Below are 25,270 nucleotides of genomic sequence, written 5' to 3'. Positions count from 1 at the left end.
GCCCGGGGGATGGACTAAGCACCCTCTCTCTCTGAGCCTCAGTTTGCTCATCTGTGTGCTGGGGTTAATGGTCCACACACCTTGGGTGATTGTGGGGAGTAGAGGCAAGGCTGACAAAGGACCTGGTGCCCCAAGCGGCTGCTTTCCCAGCCTCAGGTCAGTGCCGTCACGGGAATGGCGATCACTGACGGACGCGGCGCCCACCGTGGGTCAGGCACTGAGCCGGCAGCTTTCCTGGGCACAGCAGCTCTGTGAGGTGGTATAGTTATTACCCCGTTTCACGGATGGAGGCCCTTGCCCAAGGCCACATGGCTACTGAAAGGGGGAGTTGGGATTTGAACCCAGCCCCGTTGGGCTCCCGAGCCCATGAGCTTCAGTTCTCTTTCAGGCGGTGGGGTGGGGGTGAGCCCCGCTCCTTGGCCGTAGCTGAGGAACGGCGTGACTAGGCTGGTCTCCTACCTGTATCCTCTCCTCGTTCCCTCAGATCAAAGAGCCGGCCGAGAAGCAAAAGTTCTTCCAAGAGCTGAGCAAGAGCCTAGACTCTTTCCCAGAGGATTTCTGCCGGCACAAGGTGCTGCCCCAGCTGCTGACCGCCTTTGAGTTTGGCAGTGCAGGAGCTGTCATCCTCACCCCCCTCTTCAAGGTGGGTGGGGAATGTGGGACCCAGACACTGGCTGGGTGGGCCTGACTGGCAAGAGAGAAGGCTCTGGGGGAGGGACAGCCTGGTCAGGCAGACCCACACGCACGCACACGTGCACGCACGCACGAGCTTGCTGCTGATACCCCGTTGGTTCAGCTCTCCAGGGCCACCTGATCAGCTGTCAGGGAGGCTGTGGGGACTTCCTGTCTTTGGGGAGAGGAAACCCTGTGCCTCTAAAGTTCTTTTTCCAACGACCCCTTACTTCAGAGCCCATAGACCTTCTTCCGTTTCCCCAAGACAGCAACCTTGGTCCGACTTGTGCACCCCGGTTTCCAAGGCCCAGGAGATCACCTGCTCACCACCCCACTTTTCATCCCCCCTCCTGACCACTTGGCACTCTACTCTTTGGACTTCTAGGGCCTGGATCCTCTCCACCTTCCTAGACCCCAGCCCACCCTTACTTGGGCACCTACCATTCCCCACTCTGTCCACCCTGGGAGAACACTTTTCCCTGAAGGGGGAAGACAGCAAGCAAATCCTGTGTGGCTGGGAATCTCCAGAAATTGTAGAATTATAGTTAGAATTCTTTGTGCATGTCTGTCCACGTAATGTATTGGTGCCTGATTATACGGAGGGGTATAGACCTTTCATCAGCATCCTGAGAGGCTGCCTTGACCCAGAAAGGTTAAGGGCAGGGCTGCCTGAGATGGAGTATGGGCAGAGGGGCTGCTGGAGAAGTGCCTGACTCCCTCCACCATCGCCCCATCCCCACCCTGGGAAATCAGCAGGGAGCCCAAGGAAAGTAAATGAGCCCAGTAAAGTCACCCCACTTCTGTGGAGGTAGCTGAGCCCCCTCTTCCTGCTCTTTCCTGAAGGTGGGCAAGTTTCTCAATGCTGAGGAATATCAGCAGAAGATCATCCCTGTTGTGGTCAAGATGTTCTCTTCCACTGACCGGGCCATGCGCATCCGCCTCCTACAGCAGGTAGGGGCTATGGTTAGACCCTGTCCCCCTCTGCCCCACCCAGACCCCACCTTGGCTGGTGGGGAGACCCCTGCCTCACCTCCAGCCCCAGGCAGGTGGCCGGAGCCCCTGCCCTGGCACCCCGGAATTTTTCCCCAAACACACACAGGTGAGGGACTGGTAAGGCTAGGCTCTTAGGAAATCGAGACCATCACAGGGCTCATTGGTAGCTTTGGGAAGGCACAGCCTGCCCAAACTGCAGGCCTTCCCCCTGCAACCCAATCTCTTGGCTTGGTCACTTGAGTTATTTAGAGTGGGGATAGTGTCTCTCCTGCCAACACCAGGGCAGTTGGGAGCATCAGACATGATCTATGGGGTTGAGGGCGGGGGCCTCTTATGAGCCAGGAAGTCCTAGAGGCTCCCAGGTATCATTCCCTCTCCAGCTGCCAAACATGCAGGCCCTCCCCATGCCACTTTCTGGGTGGGGATGATAACCCCTTTTACAGAAGAGGCAGTAGAGGCTCTAAGAAGGGGCATGGTGCAGGACCAGAGGCCAGACCCTCCAGCTCCCAGTCCTCAGTTCTTCCCAGCACCCTCCTGGCCTCTCCTCATCACTCCACAATGTCCTAAGACTAGAGAAAGGCCAGATGCGAGGTGGAGGGCTCAGGAGACTCACCTGGCTGGCCAGTGCCTGTGTAGGGGGAATAACCAAGCCACGAAATGGGCCGGTGGCCGTGGTCAGGCAAGGAGGGGCTGACTGTTCTCACACCTACTGGGCCACAGATGGAACAGTTTATCCAGTACCTGGATGAGCCAACAGTCAACACGCAGATCTTTCCTCACGTTGTACACGGCTTCCTGGACACCAACCCTGCCATCCGAGAGCAGACAGTCAAGGTAGGTGTGCCCTGGTTTTCCAAGGCTTGGTGGGGGGTTCACACGAGGACACAGAGGCCTCGGTTTGGGTCTGTGTGTCTGAGCAGGTTAAGGGAGGTGCAGGCACCATCCTGCATGTAGGTCCAGGCTCCCGGTGCAGCTCAGCAGCTGGTGGGGAGCAGGATGGGCATGGTCTGTATCCTCCGCACAGCAGACACTGGCTGAGGGTCTCTCAGTGCCCAGCCCTGTGGCCCGTGCCGGGATGCAGGGTGTCTCATGGAGCTGCTTTTTGAGGTGACGGGGAGTGGGCTTGCCAGACAGGAAACAGAATTAGAAAAGATATGTTAGGGGGTTGCCTGTGTGGCTCAGTAGGTTGACTGTCTGACTCCTGATCTTGGCTCAGGTCATGATCTCAGAGTCCTGAGATTGAGCCCCGCGTGGGGCTCTGCGCTCAGCGTGGAGTCTGCTTCTCCCTCTCCCTCCGCTCCTCCCTCTGCTCCTTCCCCTGCTCACATGCACGCGCGACCGCTCTCTTTATAAAATAAATAAATAAAATCTTAAAAAAAAAAAGAAAAGATAGGTTAGAAAGTCGCAGAGTCACAGAGTCACAGAGTGGGGGTGCCTGGGTGGCTCAGTCATTAAGCGTCTGCCTTCCCCTCATGTCATGTTCTCAGGGTGCTGGGATTGAGCCCCGCATTGGGCTCCCTGCTCAGCGGGAGGCCTGCTTCTCCCTCTCCCACTCCCCCCTGCTTGTGTTCCCTCTGGCTGTCTCTCTCTTTCTGTCAAATAAATAAAATCTTTTCTTAAAAAAAGAAAGCTCTTCCCTTAAAAAAAAAAAAAGTCACAGAGCGTGAAGAGAAGGGTTTGCAGTTTTAAAAACAGCAATCAGGGAAGACTTTGCTAAGGAGGTGTCATTTAAGGAAGGGAGGCAAGGGATCGGGCTACGGGGAGATGGGGAGGAAATGTGTTCCCTGCAGAAGGAATATTTGCGGAGTTCTTGAGGCCAGCACGTACCTGGAGTGGAGAAGTAGCCGCAAGAAGTTTAACGTGGCTGAAGGGACATGGTGCAGGGACGTGGAGTCTGAGAGGTCATGGGGGCTCAGATCTGAATGGTAGGAGCAGGTAGACAGAAGGGGCCAGGTTCCAAAGGTGGGGCAGAGGGTATGTGCTGATGGGTGGCTGTGGAGCCAAGTATGGCTCTGAGGTTTCTGGCCTGGGCAACTGGAAAGTTAAGTTGCCATTTACCGAGAAGACTGGGAGCAGCAGTTTTGCGGGAAGTGGTCGGTCTGCTCTTGGCCACGTCTGTTAGGCAGGTGCTGGTGTCTATTCGGCCACTGGTTATACGTGTGTGTGGTTTAAGGAAGAAGCCTGGGCCGGAGGTGCTCACCTGGGCATCGTCGGCTAATAAGGGCATTCAAAGCCACAAAGGGGGTGAGGTGTACAAGAGAAGGGGCCCAGGGAGCAGCTCTGAGGGTCGGGACGGTAAGATCTCGGCCACAGGAGACTGAGAAGGAGCAGCCATCGAGGTCAGAGGAGAACCAGGAGAGGGCGGGGTCCTGGAGGGCCAGAGATGGAAGTCTCGAGGAGGAAGGAGAACTTGGGGGTGTCACAGCTGCTGAGGGATCAAATTTGGTTTGGATGGAGAATTGGCCAATGGATTTAGCAACACGGAGGTCCCTGGTGACCTCCACTCGAGCCAGTTGGTAGAGTGTGGTGGGGGGTGTTTCTGTGGAAGTCTGAGTCGGGTGCATGCAAGAGAGAGCAGAAGGAGAAAGGCGGGAGACAGGAGTGGGAACAAACTTCGGAGGTTTTGGGGTCAAGGGGACAGAGAAGTGTCCCCTTCCTCAGCGTTCTGGGTGTGGGCCAGGATCAGGTTGGGAGGTCGGTCTGAGAGAGCCTTGGTGGGTCCCGTCAGAGCCCAGTGTCACTGTTGGCCTCCACACCCTCCCAGGAGGCCACTCCTCCATGTGGCCCTTTGCCGGCTGTGGCCCCCAGTTTCCACCCTCCCCCACCCCGCAGTCCATGCTGCTCCTGGCCCCGAAGCTGAACGAGGCCAACCTCAACGTGGAGCTGATGAAGCACTTCGCGCGGCTGCAGGCCAAGGATGATCAGGGCCCCATTCGCTGCAACACTACGGTCTGCCTGGGCAAGATCGGCTCCTACCTCAGTGCCAGTGTGAGTGCCCGGCCCACTGCTGGGGCCTCTGTCGCTGCCTCCGGACCGCAGCGTCCTCCAGGGCCAACCTCCTTGTGCAGTCATCCTCCGATGGTGGTGGATCTGGGAACCGAACCCAGGCTTGCTTGGCCCTGGGGCCCGAGTGCGTTCCCCTGGCCAGGGTTTGTAAATGCAGATGCCTGCAGTGCCCAGATGGTTAGAAGGGAGGGAGGGAGGGAGGAAGGAGAGGTGTCAGCCGCACGGGTGGGGAGAGAGGCACAGACCCCAGTCTCCGCTGTCCTGAGGCAGCAGGAACCCACTGCTCTGGGAGGAGAAGCCAAGATCGAGTTTTAAGTAAAAAGTCTCCTCATTTGTTAGTGATTAGCTCACATTTTTCCGACTTGGGGGTGGGGGGGTCCGTGGATGGCTGTGCTCTGGGAAGCAGGTCTGGCAGTTCTGGGTCCCAGGACTGACCCTGCACTCAGGAGCCCTCTCCCCCGCCCCTCCCCAGACCAGGCACAGGGTCCTCATCTCCGCCTTCAGCCGGGCCACTAAGGACCCATTTGCACCTTCCCGAGTGGCGGGTGTCCTGGGCTTTGCTGCCACCCACAACCTCTACTCGATGAACGACTGTGCCCACAAGATCCTGCCTGTGCTCTGTGGCCTCACCGTGGATCCTGAGAAATCTGTGCGAGACCAGGTGAAGCACAGCTGGGCCCGGGCTCTGGAGCTGGGGCTCTGGGGGGTAGCTGGGCCCTGGCTGGCCCGGTGGGCTCATGGGAACCTTGGAGGCCCCAGCTCTGCCCCTTACTACCCCACAGGCCTTCAAGGCCATTCGAAGCTTCCTGTCCAAACTGGAGTCTGTGTCAGAGGACCCCACCCAGCTGGCTGAAGTGGGTGAGTGGCTCACACTCATGTTCCCTCTTCCTCCCACCACATCGTTGACTGTCACCTGTCACGGCCCCCCTCCCACCTCCCTGGAGTACCTGAAAGCTAGAAGAACCACAGGGAGCAGACCTGACACCATTGCTCCTCACCTCCCCCATCTCGCCGACCGGGGAGCAGGGGCCTGGAGAAGGGGGGCCGCTACAAGTTGTGTTAGTTCCTGCCTTCCTGTCGCCTTCCCCATGAGAGCCTGGGGTGACCGTCCCTGTCGCTGTCTTCTGTCACTGCCCAGAGAAGGATGTCCATGCAGCCTCCAGCCCTGGGATGGGAGGAGGTGCAGCCAGCTGGGCAGGCTGGGCTGTGACAGGGGTCTCCTCGCTCACCTCCAAGCTGATCCGTGCACACCCGGCAGCCGCGCCAGCTGAGACCAACGTCCCCCAGAGACCCACGGCTGAGGGTGAGTGTCCCAGAGTGGCTGTGTTGGTGACTGAGAGGGCTCGGGGGTGCTGGCACCCAGGAGCTGTCCCTGTCTGGCTTCCCCTGGGGTGGCAGTGGGGACGTGGAGGGGGCGGCAGGGCAGGGTCTAGTCCCCTCCCGGGCTTTTCCTCTCTACACCTTCCCCTCTCCCCCAGCGACCTCTCCCTGTTTGGAGACCTTCCTGGGTCCCAGTGTACGGGGGCTCAGTAAGCCTCTGCTCCTCAGGACTCCCTACCCCGGCCCCCACCCCTGTCCCTGCCACACCCGCAAGCCCAGGCCACTGGGAGACGCAGGAGGAGGGCACAGACACAGCGGAGGACGGCGGTGCTGCCGACAGATGGGACGATGAAGACTGGGGCAGCCTGGAGGTGAGTGGGGCGCAGGGGGTCTCTGTAGGCAACTCCAGCTCAAAGGTCGTAGGCTGCCTTCAAGGAGCTCCGGTAGCCTTGGCTGGGGTCACGTCTGTCCGCATCTGCACAGCACCCCTGGTGAGCAGGTGTCATGGAGTGGCCCTTGCAGGTAAGAGCTGCCTGCTGACACCCGCTAAACTCCGAGGGCTCCTGGGGAGCAGGGCTGGCAATGGAAGTCCAGGTGGGCACTTTTGGGGACAGCCCATTGGTCTTCCTCATTCTCTTCTGCTCCCCATTCTTCCCCCACCAGCTCCAGTGGTCAGCAAGGAGAGGCCCATTTCCAGGCCTACCGGGCGGGGCGGGGGCTGAGGATGGAGTGGGGCTACCCTGAAGGGAATGGGGGCAGACCTCTGGGCCCAATATCTCCACCTGCTGACAGCAGTCTCTGGCCTGGGGCTGTGGGGAGGGGTGTGGACCAGCTAGATCTTATTCCCCAGCCTCAGAGGAGTGATGGCACGTCCACTCCAGAGATGGGAAACAAGGCTTGAGGAGCAAAAGAGATGGAACGCAAAAGAAGAAAGGGTGGAGCCTGTGGCTGGGAAGGGGCGGGCAGGCTTCCTTGCCCTTTGGGTGGGGGCTGGAGTATCTGTGGCCGCCCTCTCCTTCCCACACTGCAGCAGGAGGCCGAATCTGTGTTGGCCCAGCAGGAAGACTGGAGTCCTGGGGGCCAGGCTAGTCGTGCCGGGCAGGTAAGCAGGGTGGGACACGGGTGTTTCTGTGGGGGGTGGGGCCAGCTCCCCACCCTTACTCCATCTGGCACTACCTCCCCACCTTCTGCAGACCAGCAACCTGGCCGCCAAATCCCCTGAGTCAGACTGGAGCAGCTGGGAAGCTGAGGGCTCATGGGAGCAGGGCTGGCAGGAGCCAAGTCCCCCAGAGCCACCCCTTGAGGGCACACGGCTGGCCAGCGAGTATAACTGGGGTGGCCCGGAGCCTGGTGACAAAGGTGATCCCTTTGCTGCCCTGTCTGCACGACAGGAAGCTGGCGCCCAGGTACGTGGCACCCGTCCGGGCGAGGGTACAGCCTGGGGTGGACCTCAGCTGGGAGTCCATCCCGACTCCAGCCATACTTGCCTTTCAGCTGAGACCTGATTCATGGGGTGATGAGAACTGGGAGGGTCTGGAGACGGAGAGCCGTAAGTGCTTCCCCTCGGAGGGCTGACCGGCTAGGGCTGTTGACCTTGGGGCAGGTGCGGGCTGGGCAGCCGAGCCCCCTGTGCTTCTGAAGCCCTCAGCCCACCTCCTCCTCCTCTTGCTCCCAGGACAAGGGAAGGCCGAGCTGGCCCGGAAGAAGCGCGAGGAGCGTCGGCGGGAGATGGAGGCCAAACGCGCCGAGAAGAAGGCGGCCAAGGGCCCCATGAAGCTGGGAACCCGCAAGCTGGACTGAACTGCCGGTGTGGGCGCTCGGAGCCGCGGAGAGCGGGCCCCGCGGATGTATTTATTGTACAAACCATGCCAGCCCGGCCAGTTCCGGCCAGGCACGTCTCAACGTGTACATAATCAGAGCCACAATAAATTCTATTTCACACCCCTGTGCTGGGCTCAGTGCAGCCCCTCCCAGGAGGCTTGGGTCTGGCGCTGCCCTGTGGAGTCCACGCCCGCCACAGACATGAACATCAATTTGCTTCGAAAGCCAAGAGTAAAGAGGCACTATCTGATTTATCAGGGTCCAGGAAATGCCCTCTGGGAGGAAGGCCACCAGTGCCCGAGACCCGATCTCCACCTGTGAACTGGGCAGCGCTGCTACGGCCGCCCTCGAAACTCGAAACTCTCTGAGGGCCCTGGAGAGTCCCCGGGTCCGAGCCCTGAGTCAGGGCAGGTGATGGGGGCTGAACTCGCCCGGAGGGTCAGGCGTAAACCCCTCGCTGATGGCCAAGGTCCGGGCCCCCGCATCAGCGGCGGCGCTGGGGCACGCAGGCCCCGTGCGGGCGGCTGCGCGCGAAGCCAGCTTTGCAGACGCAGCGGAAGGAGCCGCTCGTGTTCACGCAGCGCTCGCTCTTGCACAGCAGTCCGCGCTGGTTCAGCTCTCGGCACTCGTCGATGTCTGGAGGTGGGGGCGACAGGTGCCGGCTTCGCTAGAGCGCCAGAGCACGCAGCCCCCTTAGCGTGTGCACCGCCCCCACCCCGCGGCCCGTGCGGTCCCGCCCCCCCCACCCCCACGCCCCGGCTCACCCACGCAGCGCGCACGAGAGGCGTCGAGCTGGAAGCCGCCCGGGCACTCGCACACGGCGCCGCCCGGCCTGGGCACGCAGCGACCACTCACGCAGCGGCACTCGTCCGAATCCTCCTCTGAGCTGTCCTCCTCTGCGCGGGCGGGGAGAACGCAGACGTCAGCCTCCACCTCCACCACCTGCGGCCAGCCAGCGGATGGCCAGGGACCCGCACCGCTGTGTCCTCCCGCTACGCTCACCTCGAGGGGGCTTCCCCAGCAGCAGGGGGCTCGCGTCCCAGAACGAATTGCTTTCACTCTGCGACGTCGGGCACTGGGATCCTGGGAGGGACAGGGGCGGTGAGCGACGTGGATGCACCTAGGCTCCCGCCCCAACCGCCGTGGGTCCCTGGCGGGCTTGGCTCACCGGCGCTGCGCGGCGGGCAGGGGCGGCACTGGGCTCCCCAACCGCGGCCCTGGCGACAGCAGCAGTCGTCGAAGGTGAGGGTTGGCCCTGTCAGGGGGCCCGCGCACATGCCATCTTCTCCACGCTGGGCCCAGCACACGTCCCGCCGCTCCGGGGCACGCTCTGAGGAGGGAGACCAGGCATCAGCGAGGGGCCCGAAGGTGGGGGAGGACAGTCGGCCCCCCGTTCCCACCCACCCCCGCGGGGGAGAGGGGCCGCGACCGCGGGGCTTCCACACAGCGGACCGGGCCCTGGAATCGGCCCAGGACAACTCTCGCCCTCACCGGCTGGGCTCTCTGGGAGCTGGCAATCGCGGCCGGAGGGCCCGGGCACCCAGGGCGGGCGGCACTCGCAGCGGTAGGAGCCCGGCAGGTTGACGCAGCGACCAGGGCGGCAGGCTGCCGGGTCCTGGCACTCGTCTACGTCTACGGGTAGCGAGGGCATGTGTGGGGGTGGTGGTCACAGCTCGGCCCGGTCCCCGCTCCCCTCCTGTCTCCCCAGCCAGCAGGCCCGGGCCTCACCCATCTCCTCCGGGCTCAGACACTGGCGCTGCGCCGGGCTGTACTCGGCCGGGGGCGTGCAGGCACAGCGGTAGCCGCCGCGCGTGTTCTCACACACTCCGTTCCGGCAGTTGGACTCGTCCAGGCACTCGTCCACGTCTGCGGGGAGGAAAGGCGCGAGTGGAGGGAACCGGCCCGAAGGCGGGTGGTTGTGCGTGTCTCCCGGCCGCTGTCCCACGGCCACTGGGACCGTCTGCGCTCACCCACGCACTCCAGTAGGTTCCCGTCGTAGTAGAAGCCTTGCTTGCAATAGCACTCGTAGCCCGGCTGCGTATTCACGCACTTGCCCTCCTTGCAGATCTCCGCCCCGAACAAGATGCACTCGTCGATGTCTGCGGAGTGACAAGCCGTGGGCGCCCCGTGGCCTTTACCTGCGGGGCGGCTCAGGTCCGCAGCCAGGGAAGTGTGGGCGGGGCTTACCGCGGGAGCGGAGCAAACTCAGTGGGAGAAGGCTTTTCCGGGCGCTGACGTAAGCGTGATAGGGGCGGGGCAGACGCTGAAGGTGTGGGCGGGGCTTACCCCAGTGCTCGCTACCGACCTAACGAGCACGGGCGGGATCGGGGCGGTCCAAACCTCGGTGGGCGGAGCGGGGCGTGCCCGGTGGGCGGAGCCGTGTTGGGGCTTACCACGGTGGGCTGGGATGCCGTAGTTGACAATGTTGTTGTCTTGGGTGTAGCCCTTTCCGTCTGGGCAGAGACTGTGGAACTCAGCTGCGGGGAGAGAGCGGCCGTGGGGAAGAAAGGAGGCAGGACTGAGCGCGTGCGCACTAGCCGTTGGGCTCAGGTCGGGAGCTCTCCGCTTCATCTCCCACCGACCCCGGGAGGGGCCCTTTCCCCAGTACATTTCCAAAATGAAGAAACTGAGGGGCGCCTGCGTGGCTCAGTCCTTAAGCGTCTGCCTTCGGCTCAGGTCATGATCCCGGGGTCCTGGGATCGAGCCCCGCATCGGGCTCCCTGCTCGGCGGGAAGCCTGCTTCTCCCTCTCCCACTCCCCCTGCTTGTGTTCCCTCTCTCGCTATATCTCTCTCTGTCAAATAAATAAACAAAATCTTTTAAAAAATATAATTAAAAAGCAAAATGAAGAAACTAAGACTCCTGACCTGAGCTGTAGACTGGGCAGGGATAGATCTCGCAGTGGTCTCCCCAGCCAGCCCCCAGCGAGCAGCAGCACTCCTGCTGGGTGACATTGGTGGCCAGTACACTGTCGCAGAACACCGTGTCATCGAAGTTAAGGTAGCACTCCTTCTTGTGGTGGGGCTGCTCCACCTCTGAGGGGAGTGGAGGGCAGCTCAGGGTCCTGCAGACAGTCTTGCGAATCCACGCTCCCCACCAACCTGGCTCCCCTCAGCCTGCCGGTCAGAGCCAAGCTCCACCCTCAATGTGGCCTTCAGGGCCCTCCTGCAAGGTCCAGCCCCGCCGGACTCTCAGGCAAAAGGGATCTCTCCCTGTTCCCCAGATTCCAGAGGGTGGGACCAGGGTCCGTCTCTGAACCCCAGCTGCAGCTCAGGGAAGTTGTCCCATCTGAGGAGGAGCTAGAGGGCACTCACCCTCACAGCCGTGCTGGTCCTGGGTGGGCGTGAAGCCCTCATCGCAGACGCAAGCGTAGGAGCCCTGCAGGTTCTCACAGGCCCCATGGGGAAGGCACAGGCCGGGGTCCTGGCTGCATTCGTCTATGTCTGGCCAGCGAGGGAAGCAGGAAGAGTTGCTCCAAGGAAATCAGCCCCTCCTTCCCTGGGGGTGTGCCTCCAGGGACTCACACCAGTTCAGAACCCAAACTTCCATTTTGATCTCAAAGTACACACAACAGAAAGTCCACTCGGGTGTGTCCGTGCACGTGGGTAGAGGTGTGCACATTCACTCTCTGCTTCCTAAGACCTGCCACAGCTGTCACTGGTGACACAGGGAGTCCCAACTCTCAGCCCCGCAACTGAGGACTTTCAGTTTGGCCTCCTGATCTCTTTCAGTTTCATCCTTTACTCTAAACACCGGCACCCCCAACTCTATGTTCAGGGCATTCTCCCCTAAAAACACAACTAAGTCCTCCCAGATCTCTGTGTTTGCACACCCTGTTCTTTGGGCTTCTCTCTGCGCGGGGACCTTATTTATGCATTAGGGGACCATCTTTATGCATGCTCCAAGTTCCAATTCAGTTGTCACCCCTCCATTGCCAATAAGTCACTCATCCAGACCTCTTTTGGCACCCTGAACGGTTAAGAATCAATTCACATGTCAGCCTCCCCTAGTGGGGGCCCTGGGTCATTGCTCCGTACCTGGCACATAGTACAGAAGCTGGTAAATAGTAGGTTCTCAGTAAACTCCCGCTGGCTACCGCACATAAAGGGTGAGCCGGCACATACTTTCATTATTACTGTTGCTATTCTAGGTGAAGGAGTTGAAGGGGGAGTGAACGTGTGGATGGACGGATGGATGCAAAGACAGATCAACAGTGTGTCTAGATTACTGCCATTCCCTGCCAGCCCTCCTCAGGAACTCTCAGCCAATCCCCCCATACCTTGGCACTTCCTGCCGCCTACCAGCCGATGCCCCTGGGGACAGAGACATCGGTAGGAGCCATTGGTGTTGATGCAGTCACCCCCAATGCAGGCTGCGGGGAAGTCGCACTCATCGATGTCTGCAGGGGAGCAAGGAGGTGGGGAATCTCAGGGGCTGACCTGGCTTCCCCCAGAGCCCTGGGTCAGGCCCATTACCCCATGGTAATGGGGTAATCTGGATGGGGATTGGACAGGGGAGTGCCTGGCTTGGAGCCTGGGCAGTGGAAGTCCTGGGGTAGGGAGGAAGAGGCTAACTCCCAGCTCTCTGCCCCGCTTACCCTCGCATCGGCTCCGGTCTCTTGACAGATGGTAGCCAGAGAGGCACTGACACTGGAAGGAGCCTGGTGTGTTGGTGCAGATGCCATTGTCACACACATCCCCAGCCTCACACTCATCCACATCTGAGGGGCACAAGGGGCGTCAGAGGGCCAGCGTGGGATGGTCTCAGGCCTCTGCTACCCTTTTCCCACTCGCGCCTATGGCTTGGAGCACCAGAGCTGAGGCCAGTGGAGCTTAAGGGAAGCACGGGCCCCTCACCCTTCTCTGTGGGGCACACCATGCCCTGGGGAGCAGGCCAGGTGCTGCCAGGGACCCTGGGCCACGTCTGATTCCAAAGAGCTCAAGCCCCCCCCACCTTCATCCCTCCTCACCAAACAAGGGCCCCCTCCCCACCCCCTCTTCAAATACCGCCCTGGTCTCCCTTGCCCCAGCTGCTCTCATCCTTCCCCCACCTTCCGTGGCTCCCTTTCTTCCCACGTAAATAAGCCCCTCTCTGTCTTTGTCCTGCTCGCAGAATAATGTCTTCTGCTTGTGCAGTACAGGAACTTGGCCTTCCCCTGAGAGCGTGCTTCTCTGCAGTTCTTTCTGGCAGAAGCTGGTTCTTGGCCACACGTCAGAGCCCTTCCAGGCCACGCTCTGTCTCTGAGGTGCACCAGCCCACATGCCAGCCTCCACCTTCTCTCCTGCTGTCAGCACTCACCTCCCTAGTCTCCCTTCCTCTGTCTTGCTCCCTGCCCTAGGACTTTTCAGCATCCATATGGTCAGCCAAGCCCAGCCTCTGACCTTACACCCTTGATCCGTTTCTGTGACCTTCACTTCAGTGGCAGCCACTCACTGTCAGGACGAGGGGCTGGGATCTGCCCCACTTTGGGCATCTCAGAGGCTGCTTCCTTCCCAGCTGCCTCTGCTGTTCTCAAGTCCCCTATCCCACCTTCTTTCCCAGGGGCTCCCGAACACCTCTCCCTCCTCCGCACTGGTCTAGGAGGCCAGGCCTGCCTCTGGGCCTCCAGATCCTGGGTGCTGAATTGGGATGCTGGCACCCGCCAGGCTGAGCACCCTGGGCCACAGCCACTCCCTCTGGCCTCGGGCCCCACCCGATCCTCAGTGTGGCTGGCGCCACCCTGCCCCTCCTCCCCAGGCTGGACTTCTGGAAAGCCCCTAGGCAGCTCCCATGCCCTTGGGCAGTCCCAACCCTCTACTGGTCATTGCAAGTCCCCTACTGGACTTAGGCCCTTCACTGCTCATTGAGAAAATTAAGGGTAATCTTTAACCTCCTGAAAATCATTACATCCGTTAGGGCAAGAGATGTCCCTTCTGTCCGTGGCTCCTTCCCCAGCTGCCCTTGTCATTCCCTCACCCACTTTCCTGGCACCTCCTCAGCCTACAACCCTAAACCCCATTCTGGTAGCCCCAAGTCTCACTCTTCCTCACTTGCTGCCTGCATCTCCTGGCCCGTCATGCCACAGAAGCCACCCTACCAAGGTCACCAGGGACTTTCTCATCTCACCACTCAGTTCTTACTTTTCAAGAACCTCTTGGTTACCTTTGGCTCATCCTCTTCTGCCCTGGAAACCTCTCCCCGGTTTCTCAGCTGGGACTCCCTGGGCCTCCTTCCATCCCTCCTCCCCCTCCCCCACTCCTATTCCCCTACGTTCTGCTGAGGTGGCACTGCCCACAAGGCTCTGCTGAGGCTCCCCTCACTGGACCCACCCTCCTTGACTGAGCAGGCGCACCCCAAGGCTCCACAGCCCCCGGCAGTCTACAGTTCCGGGCGGGTGGTGTCTGGCCCAAGGCTTCCAATCTGTACAGCCCACCCTCTGCTGGCATCTTCAGCCCAGAGGCCCAGGCCCATAGGGACACCCACTCCACTTGTCCAGCATGAAACTTGGTGTCTTCCTTCTCCAGTCTGCACCACCCCTGGAGACCCTATCCCAGTGAGCAGCACCACCCACAGAGTCACCCAAGCCAGAAACCTGGAGGGTCCCTCGCTGCCCCCTCTCTCACCTGGACGTCCAGTTAATAAGCCCAGGTAATGCGCTTTAACATTTCTCTAATATCACATCATCCCATGACCGTCCTGAGGCCACTACTCCCATCATGGCCACCATCTGTGCCTTGAGTCCCTAGCAGACCTCCGGCTACTGTCCACACTCAGCAGCCGGAAACTTTCCAAAGCAAATGGTGAATCTTGTCACCTTTCCCCTTAAAATGCTTCAGGTGCCTCAGAACACTGTCAGGATGAAGCTCTACCTCCTGGGCAGGGCTCAGGGGGCCTCTCAGGGGGTGGAGCCCTGCCCCCTCACCAGCCAGCCTCAGCCCCCACCCTCTGCTTACATCTTACAGTTTCCAGCACAGTCTGAGCTGTTTTTCACCTCCGAGTCCGCTGATGCTTTCTTTGCTTGGCTAATTCCTAGTGGTCCTTTAAGTCAATTCAGGCCTCCCCTCCTCCCAGCCCTGCACCCACATTCCAGCCAGGCCCACAGCCCTGCGCTCTCCAGTCTGTGTGTAAAGTTGCTCAGTTTCTCTGAATCCCAGCCCCAGCCCGCCTCTTGGTGCATAAGCAGAACAGTGGGACTACTAGCGCCCCTCCCCATTCTTCTATGTCTTTTTTTCCCCTTTAAATTTAGGTAACGTGCTTTGCAAAAGCAGCTTCAAGCCTTGCCTCCCTAAGACCCTTCCTACATAGAAATCCTGGTGGCCCTTTCAACGGCCAGGTTCGCTGAGAAGATGAGTGAATGGGTCAGAGACCTGGAGGGTGAAGTAGCTATCTCCTGCCCACCGTGGGACAGACGGGGTGACTCGGTCCCCAGCTCCCACGCGTGAGTGGGTGCGGCAGCGTTGCGGGGAGGGCTGGGGCTCACCCTGGCAGCTGCGGCCATCCGGCGCAGGCGCGTAGCCCTGGGCGCACGTGCAGCGGAAGGAGCCTGGGAGGTTCTCGCACCAGCCAGGCGAGCAGGGGCTGCCCTCGGCACACTCGTTCACGTCTGCGGCGGCGAAGACTCGCCTCGGTAGCCGCCCCACTGGACCGGGCACTGTGCCGAGGTGGGGGTCTTCTCCGCCCAGGATGGGGGAGGCCCCACCTGCCAGGCGCCTCTCACCGCCATCAGCCCCGCCCCGGCCCTAACCGGACCCCGACACTGCCGGGTCGCGGGGAGAACTCCCGCACGGGCCCGCACGGGCCCCGCCCATTTGCCGTCGAACCTGGCCCCCCCCCCCCAATCCGGGACTCAGGGCCCGCTCTCACCGCGGCAGGCCCCGCCCCCATGGCTGCGGTAGCCGGGCTGACAGGCAATGCACTTGAAGCTCCCGGGTTTGTTCTCGCATTTGCCATCCGGGCAGGAGCTAGGGTCTCGGCACTCGTCGATGTCTGCGCAGGTGGGGGGAGAGGGAGGGAGATCCATTTGGGGACAAGGTGGCGGGCCAGGCGCTCAGTGTCCTCAGCAGGGCCTCCTTCCCTTACAGATCAACAAGGCGACCCCGGCCCTCTGGGCTCCCGCAGCCCAACCTCGGAGAGGCCCAGAGTCCGGGACCCCTGCCCTCAGCCCAGGTCGAGAACGGCTGAGGACCCCCTGTCGGCCTGGATGGGGTCTCCCCCACCTTCGCACACGGGCGGTCGTGAGGCTTTGAGCCGGTAGCCGGGGTAGCAGTTGCACTTGTAGTGGCCCGGGAAGTTGAGGCAAAAGCCGCCGTCGCCGCACAGGTGGGGCTTGGCGCACTCGTTCAGGTCTGAGCGGGAGGAAGGGAGCGCGAGGGGGGCGCCGGGGGTGGCGGAGGCGGTTACGCGGCGATCTGGAGGGGAGACCCTCATCCGCCCAGCCCCCCGCGCCTCGCCGGCCGCGCTCACCCACGCACGAGCGCCCCCCGGCGCCGACGTGCAGGCGGTAGCCGCGGTGGCAGTGGCAGTTGTACGAGCCGCCCGTGTTCATGCAGACGCCCCTCCCGGCGCCGCATGGCTCCGCCTCGCACTCGTTCACGTCTGAGAAGGGCGCGCGGGTGGGGAGACGTCAAGGGGCATTGGGACCCAAGACCCCCCCCACCCCCGGGCCACCCACCCCCCCCCCCGGCCGCCCGCGCTCACCCACGCAGTAGCGGTGCTGCGGGTGCGACCGGTAGCCCGGATTGCAATGGCAGGAGTAGTCCGAGGGGCCCGGGACGCACTCTCCGTGGCCACAGATGTTCTGGTTCAGACGACACTCGTCTGTCTCTGGGGGGTGGGGAGGTGGTCGAGCAGGGGCCTCAGCAGGGAGCACTCACTTTCTGCCACGTTCCCCGGGCGGACCTCGATGCCCCATTCTTAATGACCCAGATACCTGAGCCTGGTCACACCATGCAGTCCCTGTACACTCCTACCCCAATCCTAGGATGTCCTACACCTCTATCGCAGATAACCCCAACGTCGCGACCCCAGATAGCGACCCCAGGTCCCATCCCTATGCTCAACTCAATCCCTGATAATTCTATTCCTACTCACTATGCTCTGTCTCCAGTCACCCCAAACTCCATCACCTCCCCTCAGGGCCCCCCGGTCATCCCAATACCCCGTACCCAATGGGCTCTGAGACAACCCCCTCCAATCCCCTCAGTATTTAAAACCCTGCAGCCTTAGTCACTCCCCTCCCCTATCCTCTAGCCCGGTGACCCCAACACCCTCACCTCAGGGACCCGGGTCCCCCATTCCAGAATGGCCGATTTCCTCCCCCTCCCAAGGCAGGCAGGAGCTCATTTATTTCCTGGGCATCTGCTTGCCCCCTGGTCATGTATAAGTGGTCGGATCCAGAAACCCCCTTTACTCTGTCACCAGTCCTGAACTCCCACCTCCCACGGCTCCCTCCTTCAGGCCCCCCCCTTCCCCCTCCTGCAGCCCAGGACTTGATCCTGAGCTCTGCCCCACCCTAAACACACAGGGCAGGCTGCTCTTTTCGCCTAGAGTATCTCTCCCTAGACCTCCTTAACAACCCCTCCTCTGAGAAGCCTCCCCAGGTGCCTCTTCCCCCACATTCCCACAGCCCCCAGGGCTGACAGCCTTGTTCTCGCCTGGACAGGCCTCCAGGATAGCCACCTTCCCCCTGGGCCCTCACCCCCAGAGCACATCGAGCCTCCTAGATTTCAATCAGGCTGGTGGCTCCCTTGTAGCTTTGGAGTCCACACAGACACGGACTAGAATCTGGCTCCGATGTGTGACGGCGGTGGGGGGGCAAGCTACTGAACGATGAAGCTAAGTGTACCCACTTTCACAGTATGAAAAGGTTAAGTGATATTTAGTACGTAAAACCCTTCAGTCAGTGCCTGGCACAAGGCAATTACTCAGCCATAGCTAGCAATTATCATGATGCCCCAAACCCTACAGACACTTCCCACAGCCTTTGGGATCAAACCCAAGCCTCTTAACAAGGCTCTGTGCGTCCGGCCCTCCCTGGGTTCAAAAACACTGGTCTCTGTGTGGTTCTCCCTCCTCCACCAGTGTTTCATGTGCCCTTTGCCTGAGCTTCACTTGGAATGTCCGTTTTCCCAACCTGCACTCCCCTGCTTCCTGCACTTCTTGTTCATTTCTAACACGCTCTAAAGCCCGGCCCAGAAAGCCTTCTCTCATTGCCCCCCTATGTATTATCACAACCCCCCAGACTTCTTTCCTTCCCTGATTTATTTTTGCATGGCATTTATGAGACACACTAGGTTTTTAGTCACTGATCTGTCTGTTGTCTGTGTACTCTGCAAGAACAGAGAAGTTCTGGCTTTTGTTTACCACTTATCCCCAGCACCTAAACAGTGCCTGGCACATAGTAGGTGCTTAATAAATATTTGTTGAATGAATGAATGAATGAATGAATGAATGATTAAGTGCCTTCAGACTGGGTGGGGCACCACAATACCCGGATCACTTGAGGGCAGAATGGGGTCTCTGCTGCACATGATGGCTTCCCCAGAGCCCAGCCCAGGACCTGGCACCCACTAAGCCCCGGGTAAGTGCTAGGGCTCAGGAATGATTGGAGGGGGTGGATAAGGGAGGAGTAAAATTAAGCCAGGGACGTGGCTTCTCTGGGTCGTGGCCTAGGCAGGCAGGTCTTACCTGTGACCTGAGTAGGAGCGATCTCCACGGCACTGCGGGATGGGGGCAGGTCCGGCAGGAACCAGCGCACAGTGGGTGGTGAGGGCCGGGAGATCAACTCTGTAGGCAGATAGCCGTCAGGGGGTGTGGGGGATGGGAGAGCCACCCCTCTCCAGGCAGGCCCAACTTCACTATCCCCTGATGGCGCGGGCTGTCCACCACCCGCAGTGACAGCCCTTGAGGACTGCTCCCTGCAGTGCCCAGCTCACCCGGGTAGGGCCTGGCGGGAGACGTGGTGGCGATCGGGTGGCTCTGCTGAGCTGACTGCTCCTCGATCACTGGCTGTGAGTGACAGCAGCATGAGCCCACTGTCGCCTTTGCTTCCCTGCTCCTCCCACCTGGGCTCTCATACTCACTGAGTCCGTGCTCACCCCTAAAAGGGAGGAAGATGGGGCATTAGTGCAGGGCTGGGAGAAGGGAGTTAAGACTGGCATGGGCAGTTGGTATTTGTGGTCAGGGTCTCTGAGAGTTCAAAAATCATGTCTCTGGGTCAAGGGTCAAGAGTTAGATCCAGGGGTCAGGGGAACGGGTATAGGGCACAATGGTTGGTCAAGGTCCTTGGGTTATAGAGCAAGGCTTAGGAGGTTATAGCTAGGGTCAAAATCCTTGGATCAGGAGTCAGAAGGTCAGATCTAAGGACAGCATTTGGGCTGGATCAATGCCCTGGTCTGGAAATCAAAGGGGTTCCAGGGTCAGAGGAATAGATCTGGAGGGCAATGGACGGTCAGATCCTGTTGATCAGGGGACAAATCCTGGGGTTACAACCTTGGTTAGGGATGAGAGGGCCAGCTCTGGGGGTCCGTGGTTAGGTCAAGGATTAGGAGTTAGGGTTTAGACTCTGAGGTCCTATCTGTGGATCAGGAGTCAAGGGGCCAGGTCTAGGCGTTCCGCATTTGTCAGGGAATGGAAAGGGTCAGGCCAGACCTCGCTCTTCCTCGGTGTCCTCAGGTGGCGGCACCCGGCTGGGGCTCTCCGGGGGCTGTTGGGGCTTGGGTGGGCCATCCGGGTGCAGGAAAAGGGAAAAGTCACTTTCGCCCTGAATGGTGAGCGTCTGGTGGGAAGTGAGGATGTGGTACCCCTTCCCGGCTGGACAGATCTCCTTGAAGGCAGCTGCGGCCAGAGCAAGGGGCAGAGAAGTGAGTGTTTCCGGGACGGGCACATAAACGGCCCCTTAGCCCCACACACCCCAGGCTCACCGGTGCCATCAGCGGGACAGCGCTGGCACCTGGCACCCCAGGCCTTGCCCACGCTGCAGCAGCAGAGCTGGCGGCTGAGGCGCGTGGTCAGTGGGTGCTGGCACTGGTGCTCAGGGCTCACCAGGCGGAAACACAGGCTCTTCTCCTCTGGCTTGTCTGCTGCGGGGGGCCAGGGGCGGGCATGGACATCTGGGCTTGAACACTGCCCATGTCCTCCCTCTTCCCAGCTGCTCCAGGCCTCGCCTCTCTGGCTCAGACAACTCTTGATCCTCATGTGGCCTCTGACCTCACACGACCCTGAGTTCATGTGATCCCTGAACCTGCGTTTCTCTGGCCTCATGTGACCCCTGAAATCTCTTGTGACCACTGGCCCCGCTGACCCCTGATTCTGGATGTTCTAGAATTCATTCCTCCTACCCATCAAGCCCATGATCTCATAGGACCCTCACTCTATATAGTCCCTGACCCCGCGCGACCTCCAACCAGATCCCATGTGACATCTGACCCCCCTGGTCCCTGATCCTATCAGCTCTGGGCCTTACTCCTCCTGCAGTCAACCCTTGACCCCACTCTGACTTCTGTGACCTCTGATCCTTGCTGCTTGGAGCCTTACCTCTCCTGTCCCTGCCTTGTGACCTCCCAGGGACCTGAGCCCCCCATTCTCACCAATGCACTGCGTTCGGGAGGGGCCCAAGCTATGGCCAGGTGGGCAGACACAGCGATAGGAGCCTGGGTTGTTGAGGCAGTCCCCATGGCGACACATGCCCGGCATCGCGCACTCGTTGATGTCTGCAGTAAGCGGGAGTGTGATCCCTCTGGTGTGCGGCCACAGGGTGACAGCCAGCTGCTCCAAGAACCTCAGGGTCCTGCCCCAGCCCTGCCTCCTCCCTCACCCACCTTGGGGCCTCCCCCAGTGACAACGGGCTTGTCCCTCCAGCCCACAGAATCTCCTGGCTGGCCATACCCTGGCAGTGGGTGCTGTTGAGTCTCTTGTAGCCCTGGGGGCAGTCAGCGCCCACCTCCCCACGTACAGGTCCTGGTTTCTGCACCCCTGTGTCTGCAGAGAGAGGAGAGCGTGGCAGGGGAGGACACTGGGGGGTCCTGCAGAGAGGGAAAGGAGGGCGCTGCCGAGGAGCAGAGCGGGAGGCTGAGGGGAATTTGGCGGGCAGTGAGAGGCTCAGGCTGCACCGGTTGCGACCTCCCCCTGCAGGGGAGGAAGAGGTGGGTGTGGGTCCACCCTGCGGTGGCAGGCATCCCTGAGCCCCGGCACTCACACTGCAGCTGGGGGCACTTATGGCACTTGCTCTGGCCCCAGGCGGTGCCGATGCTCCCGCAGCAGTCCTCCTGCTTGGTGAGGCCCGGGAGGGGATTGCTGCCGCACTAGGGGAAGTTGGGACAGGGGTCACAGGGCGCCCAGCCCCACCCGGCCTTCCTCCTCGGGGCCTTTACCTCCCCCTGTCCGCCCAGGGACACCCGTTTTGGGCAATCCCCGTTGAGTGGGAACAGGGCAACCCTAAGACCTAAGGGCCGGTCCAGCTGGACTGTGGATTCACTCACGGGCTGCTTGGGCAGTGTGTCCTGGAAGCAGCGGCCCAGGGGCTTCTGGGTGGGTGGCCGGGGGTGCTGGGGCTTGGGGTGCGGCAGCAGGTGCTGCGAGGGGGCGGGGCCCTCAGCATTCGGCCCCTCGATGCGGTGCACTTGGACCGAGGCCTCGGGCGGATGGTGGACGCGCACGTTCACCACGGGGGGCGGGGCCTGCACTGGGGGGCGGGGCACGGTGGCTTCAGGGCTGCCCCGGACCGTAGGTTGTCATGCGGGGTGGGCGGGGCTCCTCGAGGTCCCGCCACCCTAGTGTCCGCCCACTTCGGCCTCCCTGAGTTCGCCCGGTGGTCCGGTACCTTCTGCTGAGATCTGTCCCGGCCCGAGGGGCACCAGGAAGGCTGCATGCTGGGCAGGGGGCCCCTCCCCAGGCCCGGGCGGGTCCGCGATCACCTGGACCGCGTAGATGGCGTGCTTGCTGGCCACAGACTCGCTCTCTGGAGCCAGGGGCGGCAGCGCGCCTGTGGACAGGGCCCCGGCCCGGCCCAGCCCAGGGCCTGAGCCGCCGGTGCCCCCACCAGCTCCTCCAGCGGGCACCTGGCAGAAGCGACCGGTGAAGTCCGGGGGACACAGGCACTGGTTTCGGGAGGAGCACTGGCCACCGTTCATGCAGGGCAGAGGGCACACCACTGAGGAGGGGAGGTGGATCAGGGACCAGGCCCAGTCCCTCACCCACATCCTGTCTCTTTCCCTTCCTCCTTACTTCCTTGCTATGCACGGGCTCTGTCCTCCTCGGGAAGCTGGGTTTTGGAACCCGTGGCTCTCTAGGTCCCCCAACATCCTTCTACCCACGTTGGCTTCTGGAGTCTTAAGTCCTGGTTAAATCCTAGCCAGGAGGCCATGTGCCAGCTGTGTGGCCCTGAGCACCTTCTCCCCCTCTCTGTGCCTCAGTGTTCTCATCTGTAGGGATGTTTGTTGTGCCTAGTAAATGAGGTAATGCCTGTTCAGATAGTTAGCACAGTGCCTGGCCCAGGAGGGTGTTTAATAAGTAGTATCAGATGATGATGATGATGATGATGATGATGATGACCGAACAGCCGTTTTCTCCTCTGGCTTTCCCCTCCAAACTTTCCTGGGAACATGATCTCTATCTGGCACTTCCTCTCTTCTAAATTCTCCCCTATTCAAACCTCAGCCCTCTCTGAGCTCTCCCCACCCCCCCTTTGTCTTGCCATCCCAGGGCCCACACCTCACCACTATCAGCGATGCCCACATCTCTAGCTTCTACCTCTCTGGGACCTCTCTTGGGCACATTGACCCTGGGGAGACCCGCATCCTGCTTCCCCCCCTCCCCCTCCCCCCTTGGACTACCCCTGGGAAATCCCTGACTGCCTAGGTCATTCTACTGAGTCTCAGAGACTCCCTCTCTCCTGTTCCCACTCTACCAGTTCGGGCCTCTGTACAGTCTCGTGAGTCCATCTCCCCTCCTCACGCCCTCTGCCCCTCCTGTGCCTTGAGCCTTGCCACCCATGCTCCTTGCTGGCTTCCTGCCTCTCTCCTGCCTGTCCACAGCCCAGCCCCCCCGGAGAAACCCGCCTCAGGCAGAGCCCTGGCGTGTCACACCCCCACTCACTGCTTGCTTCCTTGCCCAAACATTTAAGGCTCTCCATGGCCCAGAATGAACCTTCTATAAGCCGATCCCCCTCTGCTTTCTACATGCATGCCACACCCTAGGACTCCTGTCCCTCCTCCTATAAATGTATCACATCTCCTGCCTCCATGGTTTTATTCATGCCATTTCCTTCCCTTCAGGGCCCTGTCCCCCCACCTCTACATATTCAAATATTATCCTTCCAGCCTCAGCTTCTCCAGGAAGGGAGCCTTCACACACACACACACACCCCGTTCTGTTCCCTCTCCTAAGTTATCACCCTCTTCCCAGCTCTGCCTGGCACTTGACTTGGTTATATTTATGTCTGTCTCCCACACTGTAAAAGGGGGCTATGGAGGGGCTGGGTCTGCTTCAGCTCTGGGTCCCAGAGGAGGTTCGGGGGGGATAAATGAAGGAGCGACTGAGTGAGAGGTTGGGACCTGTCTTTCTGTGACACGGAGTCACATCCCACATTCAGCCTTGGGGCCCTGAGCTCACACACCAGACCCAGCCCCTCTCCTGCCTGCCCCATGGCTGCCCTCACTTCCCAGAATGGAAAGGTGGGGGTGATGTTCTTCTGGACACCTGCAGGGCCTCAGAGGGACAACCCACATCCATGGCCATCAGGGCCTGGCTAAGAGCATCCCAGCCCAGTTCATCCTGCCAGGACTCTCAGGGCAGGAGGGGTGTGTCCTGGGCTGGGGGAGGCAGGATCCTCTCCTTCCTGCCTCCCAGTGAGTCACCCATAGTGGTGAGGGTGACCTCTCAATGACACCCGCCCACTGCGGCCTGGGCACCAAGCCTGGGGGATGTGGGCAACACGGATGGAGACAGCAGCCTGGGCAGGATGGCCAGGGGGTCTGGGAGGCTGGGCCCACATACACTCACACGCGTGGTCATCTTGTCTCTCTCTCTTTCTCTCTCACACACACACGCACACACACAAACACACATTCATTCTGGCACCAACACAAGCTCACAGAAACACTCCCATAGTGACTGGAGACATGCACCCAAGACAACACAAAGAAACATGTAATTAATCACAGAGTGTCACTCTAAAGCCTATGCATGCACACACACACACACACACACACACACACACATCTCACGAGAACTATGAACCGTATCAGTGGGTTTCCTTGGGTCTGTGAGTCGGTATGTGAGTATAGGAATGTGTAAGAGGGGCCGTTTTGCTGGTGCCCTCCTGGGCCCAGCCTAATTACCCTGTCCAGGAGGATAATTACTGCTGGGACACCTCCCCCAGCCTGGCCCACAGGGCCCTGGTGGGAGGTGAGCAGAGCCCCAGGCCTGGCCCTTTGAAGAGAGCCGCTGGGGAAGGGGTAGACTCCAAGTGGAGCTGGGGAGTCAGGAGGGCTTGTTGGGGAGGGGAGACTCTGAGGTAGAGGTCTTGAGAGCTCATGGGGAAGGCAGAGATGGGACACCAGGAAAAAGGGGGACTGAGGACCCAAACCAGCCCCCAACTCCAGGCCTGCACTCCACTCTTTAGGCCTCAGCACCTCTTCCCTCCGGGACCTTGCCAATATCTAACCTCTGGACCCCAGCCCTGGCCTTGGTTCCTCCCAGAGCATGCAGGTGTCTACCCCTGGTAGGCCCTGCTGTAGACATTTTGAAAGGACTTTTCCTGTTTCTTCCAGCAAATCCGTTTCTTAGGGGAATATTTACCCCTTCTCTGCGACCTCCTGGCCCTAGCTCACGGCCCTCAAAAGCCCCTGTGCGCTGACCCTGACTCCCTCTCAGGACCCAGCGCCTTCCCAGAGGCCTGTGTCATCCGGGAGCCCAGCATGACCCCACACCTCAGGCCTCAACGCTAACCCCAAGCGTTGAAGTCCTGGTCCAGGCCGCCCCTCGGACTCTGGCCCCAGGACTCCAGCCTCCCAAGCCCCTCATTGTCCCTGGGGCCCCAGGCCGCCAGAGCCCCGCTTTCTGCAGCCCCGGCCCCCCGGTGTCATATACCCTGCTCCGCCCTGGCTCCCGCATTTGTCGGGGCGCCGGCCTTCCCGCTCCCCCGGCCCGTGCCCCCGGCCCTCACCCACGCGGAAGCCGGAGCCCGTGAGCGTGTCGGTGCTGTGGCCATTCTCTCCGATGAGCGTCATGTTGGAGCCCTGCTGACAACTGTCCCGACACTGGCCCTTGAGACAGGTCCGCTTGCAGATCACCGGCGCAAAGACCACCTTGAAGCGCTCGCGGGCCAGCGCCCCGCCCCCGCCGGCGCCCCGCTCGCCCGCCGGCCCCCCCTCGGCCCCGCCGCCCGGGCCCAGCAGCAGCAGCAGCGCCAGCAGCCCCGCCGTCCCCGCCCCGCGCATCTCAGGGGCCAGGCCGCCAGCAGCCCCGCGGGGCCCGGGCAT

The 25,270-nt window shown here is 61.0% G+C and overlaps 2 protein-coding genes and 1 long non-coding RNA gene across 6 annotated transcripts in view; 2 read left to right on the top strand and 1 right to left on the bottom strand.

Moving 5' to 3' along the window:
* SCYL1 (SCY1 like pseudokinase 1) overlaps nt 1–7,932 on the top strand; it is an 11,999-nt gene extending 4,067 nt beyond the window's left edge. The window contains exons 7-18 of one of the 3 annotated variants that reach the window (XM_028118466.2): nt 485–643; nt 1,516–1,623; nt 2,386–2,499; nt 4,498–4,653; nt 5,144–5,332; nt 5,454–5,529; nt 5,810–5,974; nt 6,220–6,362; nt 7,025–7,093; nt 7,185–7,397; nt 7,486–7,540; nt 7,667–7,932. In XM_028118466.2, coding sequence (XP_027974267.2) covers nt 485–643; nt 1,516–1,623; nt 2,386–2,499; nt 4,498–4,653; nt 5,144–5,332; nt 5,454–5,529; nt 5,810–5,974; nt 6,220–6,362; nt 7,025–7,093; nt 7,185–7,397; nt 7,486–7,540; nt 7,667–7,791 — 1,572 coding nt within the window. In that variant the 3' untranslated portion in view covers nt 7,792–7,932. Of the gene's footprint in view, nt 1–484; nt 644–1,515; nt 1,624–2,385; nt 2,500–4,497; nt 4,654–5,143; nt 5,333–5,453; nt 5,530–5,809; nt 5,975–6,219; nt 6,363–6,841; nt 6,995–7,021; nt 7,094–7,184; nt 7,398–7,485; nt 7,541–7,666 lie in introns of those variants that run through there. The other 2 variants (XM_028118465.2, XM_028118467.2) reach the window with 2 other exon arrangements.
* LTBP3 (latent transforming growth factor beta binding protein 3) lies at nt 7,802–25,270 on the bottom strand. Its single transcript, XM_028118475.2, has 28 exons — nt 24,955–25,270; nt 21,610–21,939; nt 21,269–21,471; nt 20,986–21,091; nt 20,676–20,768; nt 20,378–20,500; nt 19,712–19,870; nt 19,440–19,625; nt 18,872–18,888; nt 18,725–18,797; nt 18,477–18,575; nt 16,488–16,613; nt 16,254–16,385; nt 16,007–16,135; nt 15,654–15,776; nt 15,271–15,393; nt 12,409–12,531; nt 12,091–12,210; nt 11,126–11,254; nt 10,679–10,846; nt 10,206–10,289; nt 9,783–9,911; nt 9,541–9,678; nt 9,304–9,444; nt 8,981–9,142; nt 8,815–8,895; nt 8,577–8,708; nt 7,802–8,448 (listed from the first exon to the last, which is right to left on the bottom strand). The coding sequence occupies exons 1-28, from the start codon at nt 25,268–25,270 to the stop codon at nt 8,297–8,299; spliced, it is 3,897 nt and encodes a 1,298-aa protein (XP_027974276.1). The 3' UTR covers nt 7,802–8,296.
* On the top strand, nt 8,575–10,664 carry LOC148162589 (uncharacterized). Of its 2 annotated transcripts, XR_015766652.1 has the most exons (3): nt 8,575–9,794; nt 9,878–10,048; nt 10,256–10,664. It is a non-coding gene; the product is annotated as an uncharacterized LOC148162589 (long non-coding RNA). The 2 variants fall into 2 exon arrangements; XR_015766651.1 differs by having other exon boundaries at nt 9,878–10,664.

This window comes from Eumetopias jubatus, unplaced genomic scaffold (genome assembly GCF_037043125.1).
Source record: "Eumetopias jubatus isolate StellerSeaLion01/CBP00866 unplaced genomic scaffold, mEumJub1_p1.0 scaffold_13, whole genome shotgun sequence".
Classification (NCBI taxonomy): Eukaryota; Metazoa; Chordata; class Mammalia; order Carnivora; family Otariidae; genus Eumetopias; species Eumetopias jubatus.
The sequence above is the reverse complement of the archived record's forward strand: the minus strand, read 5'-3'. Positions and strand labels throughout refer to the sequence as shown.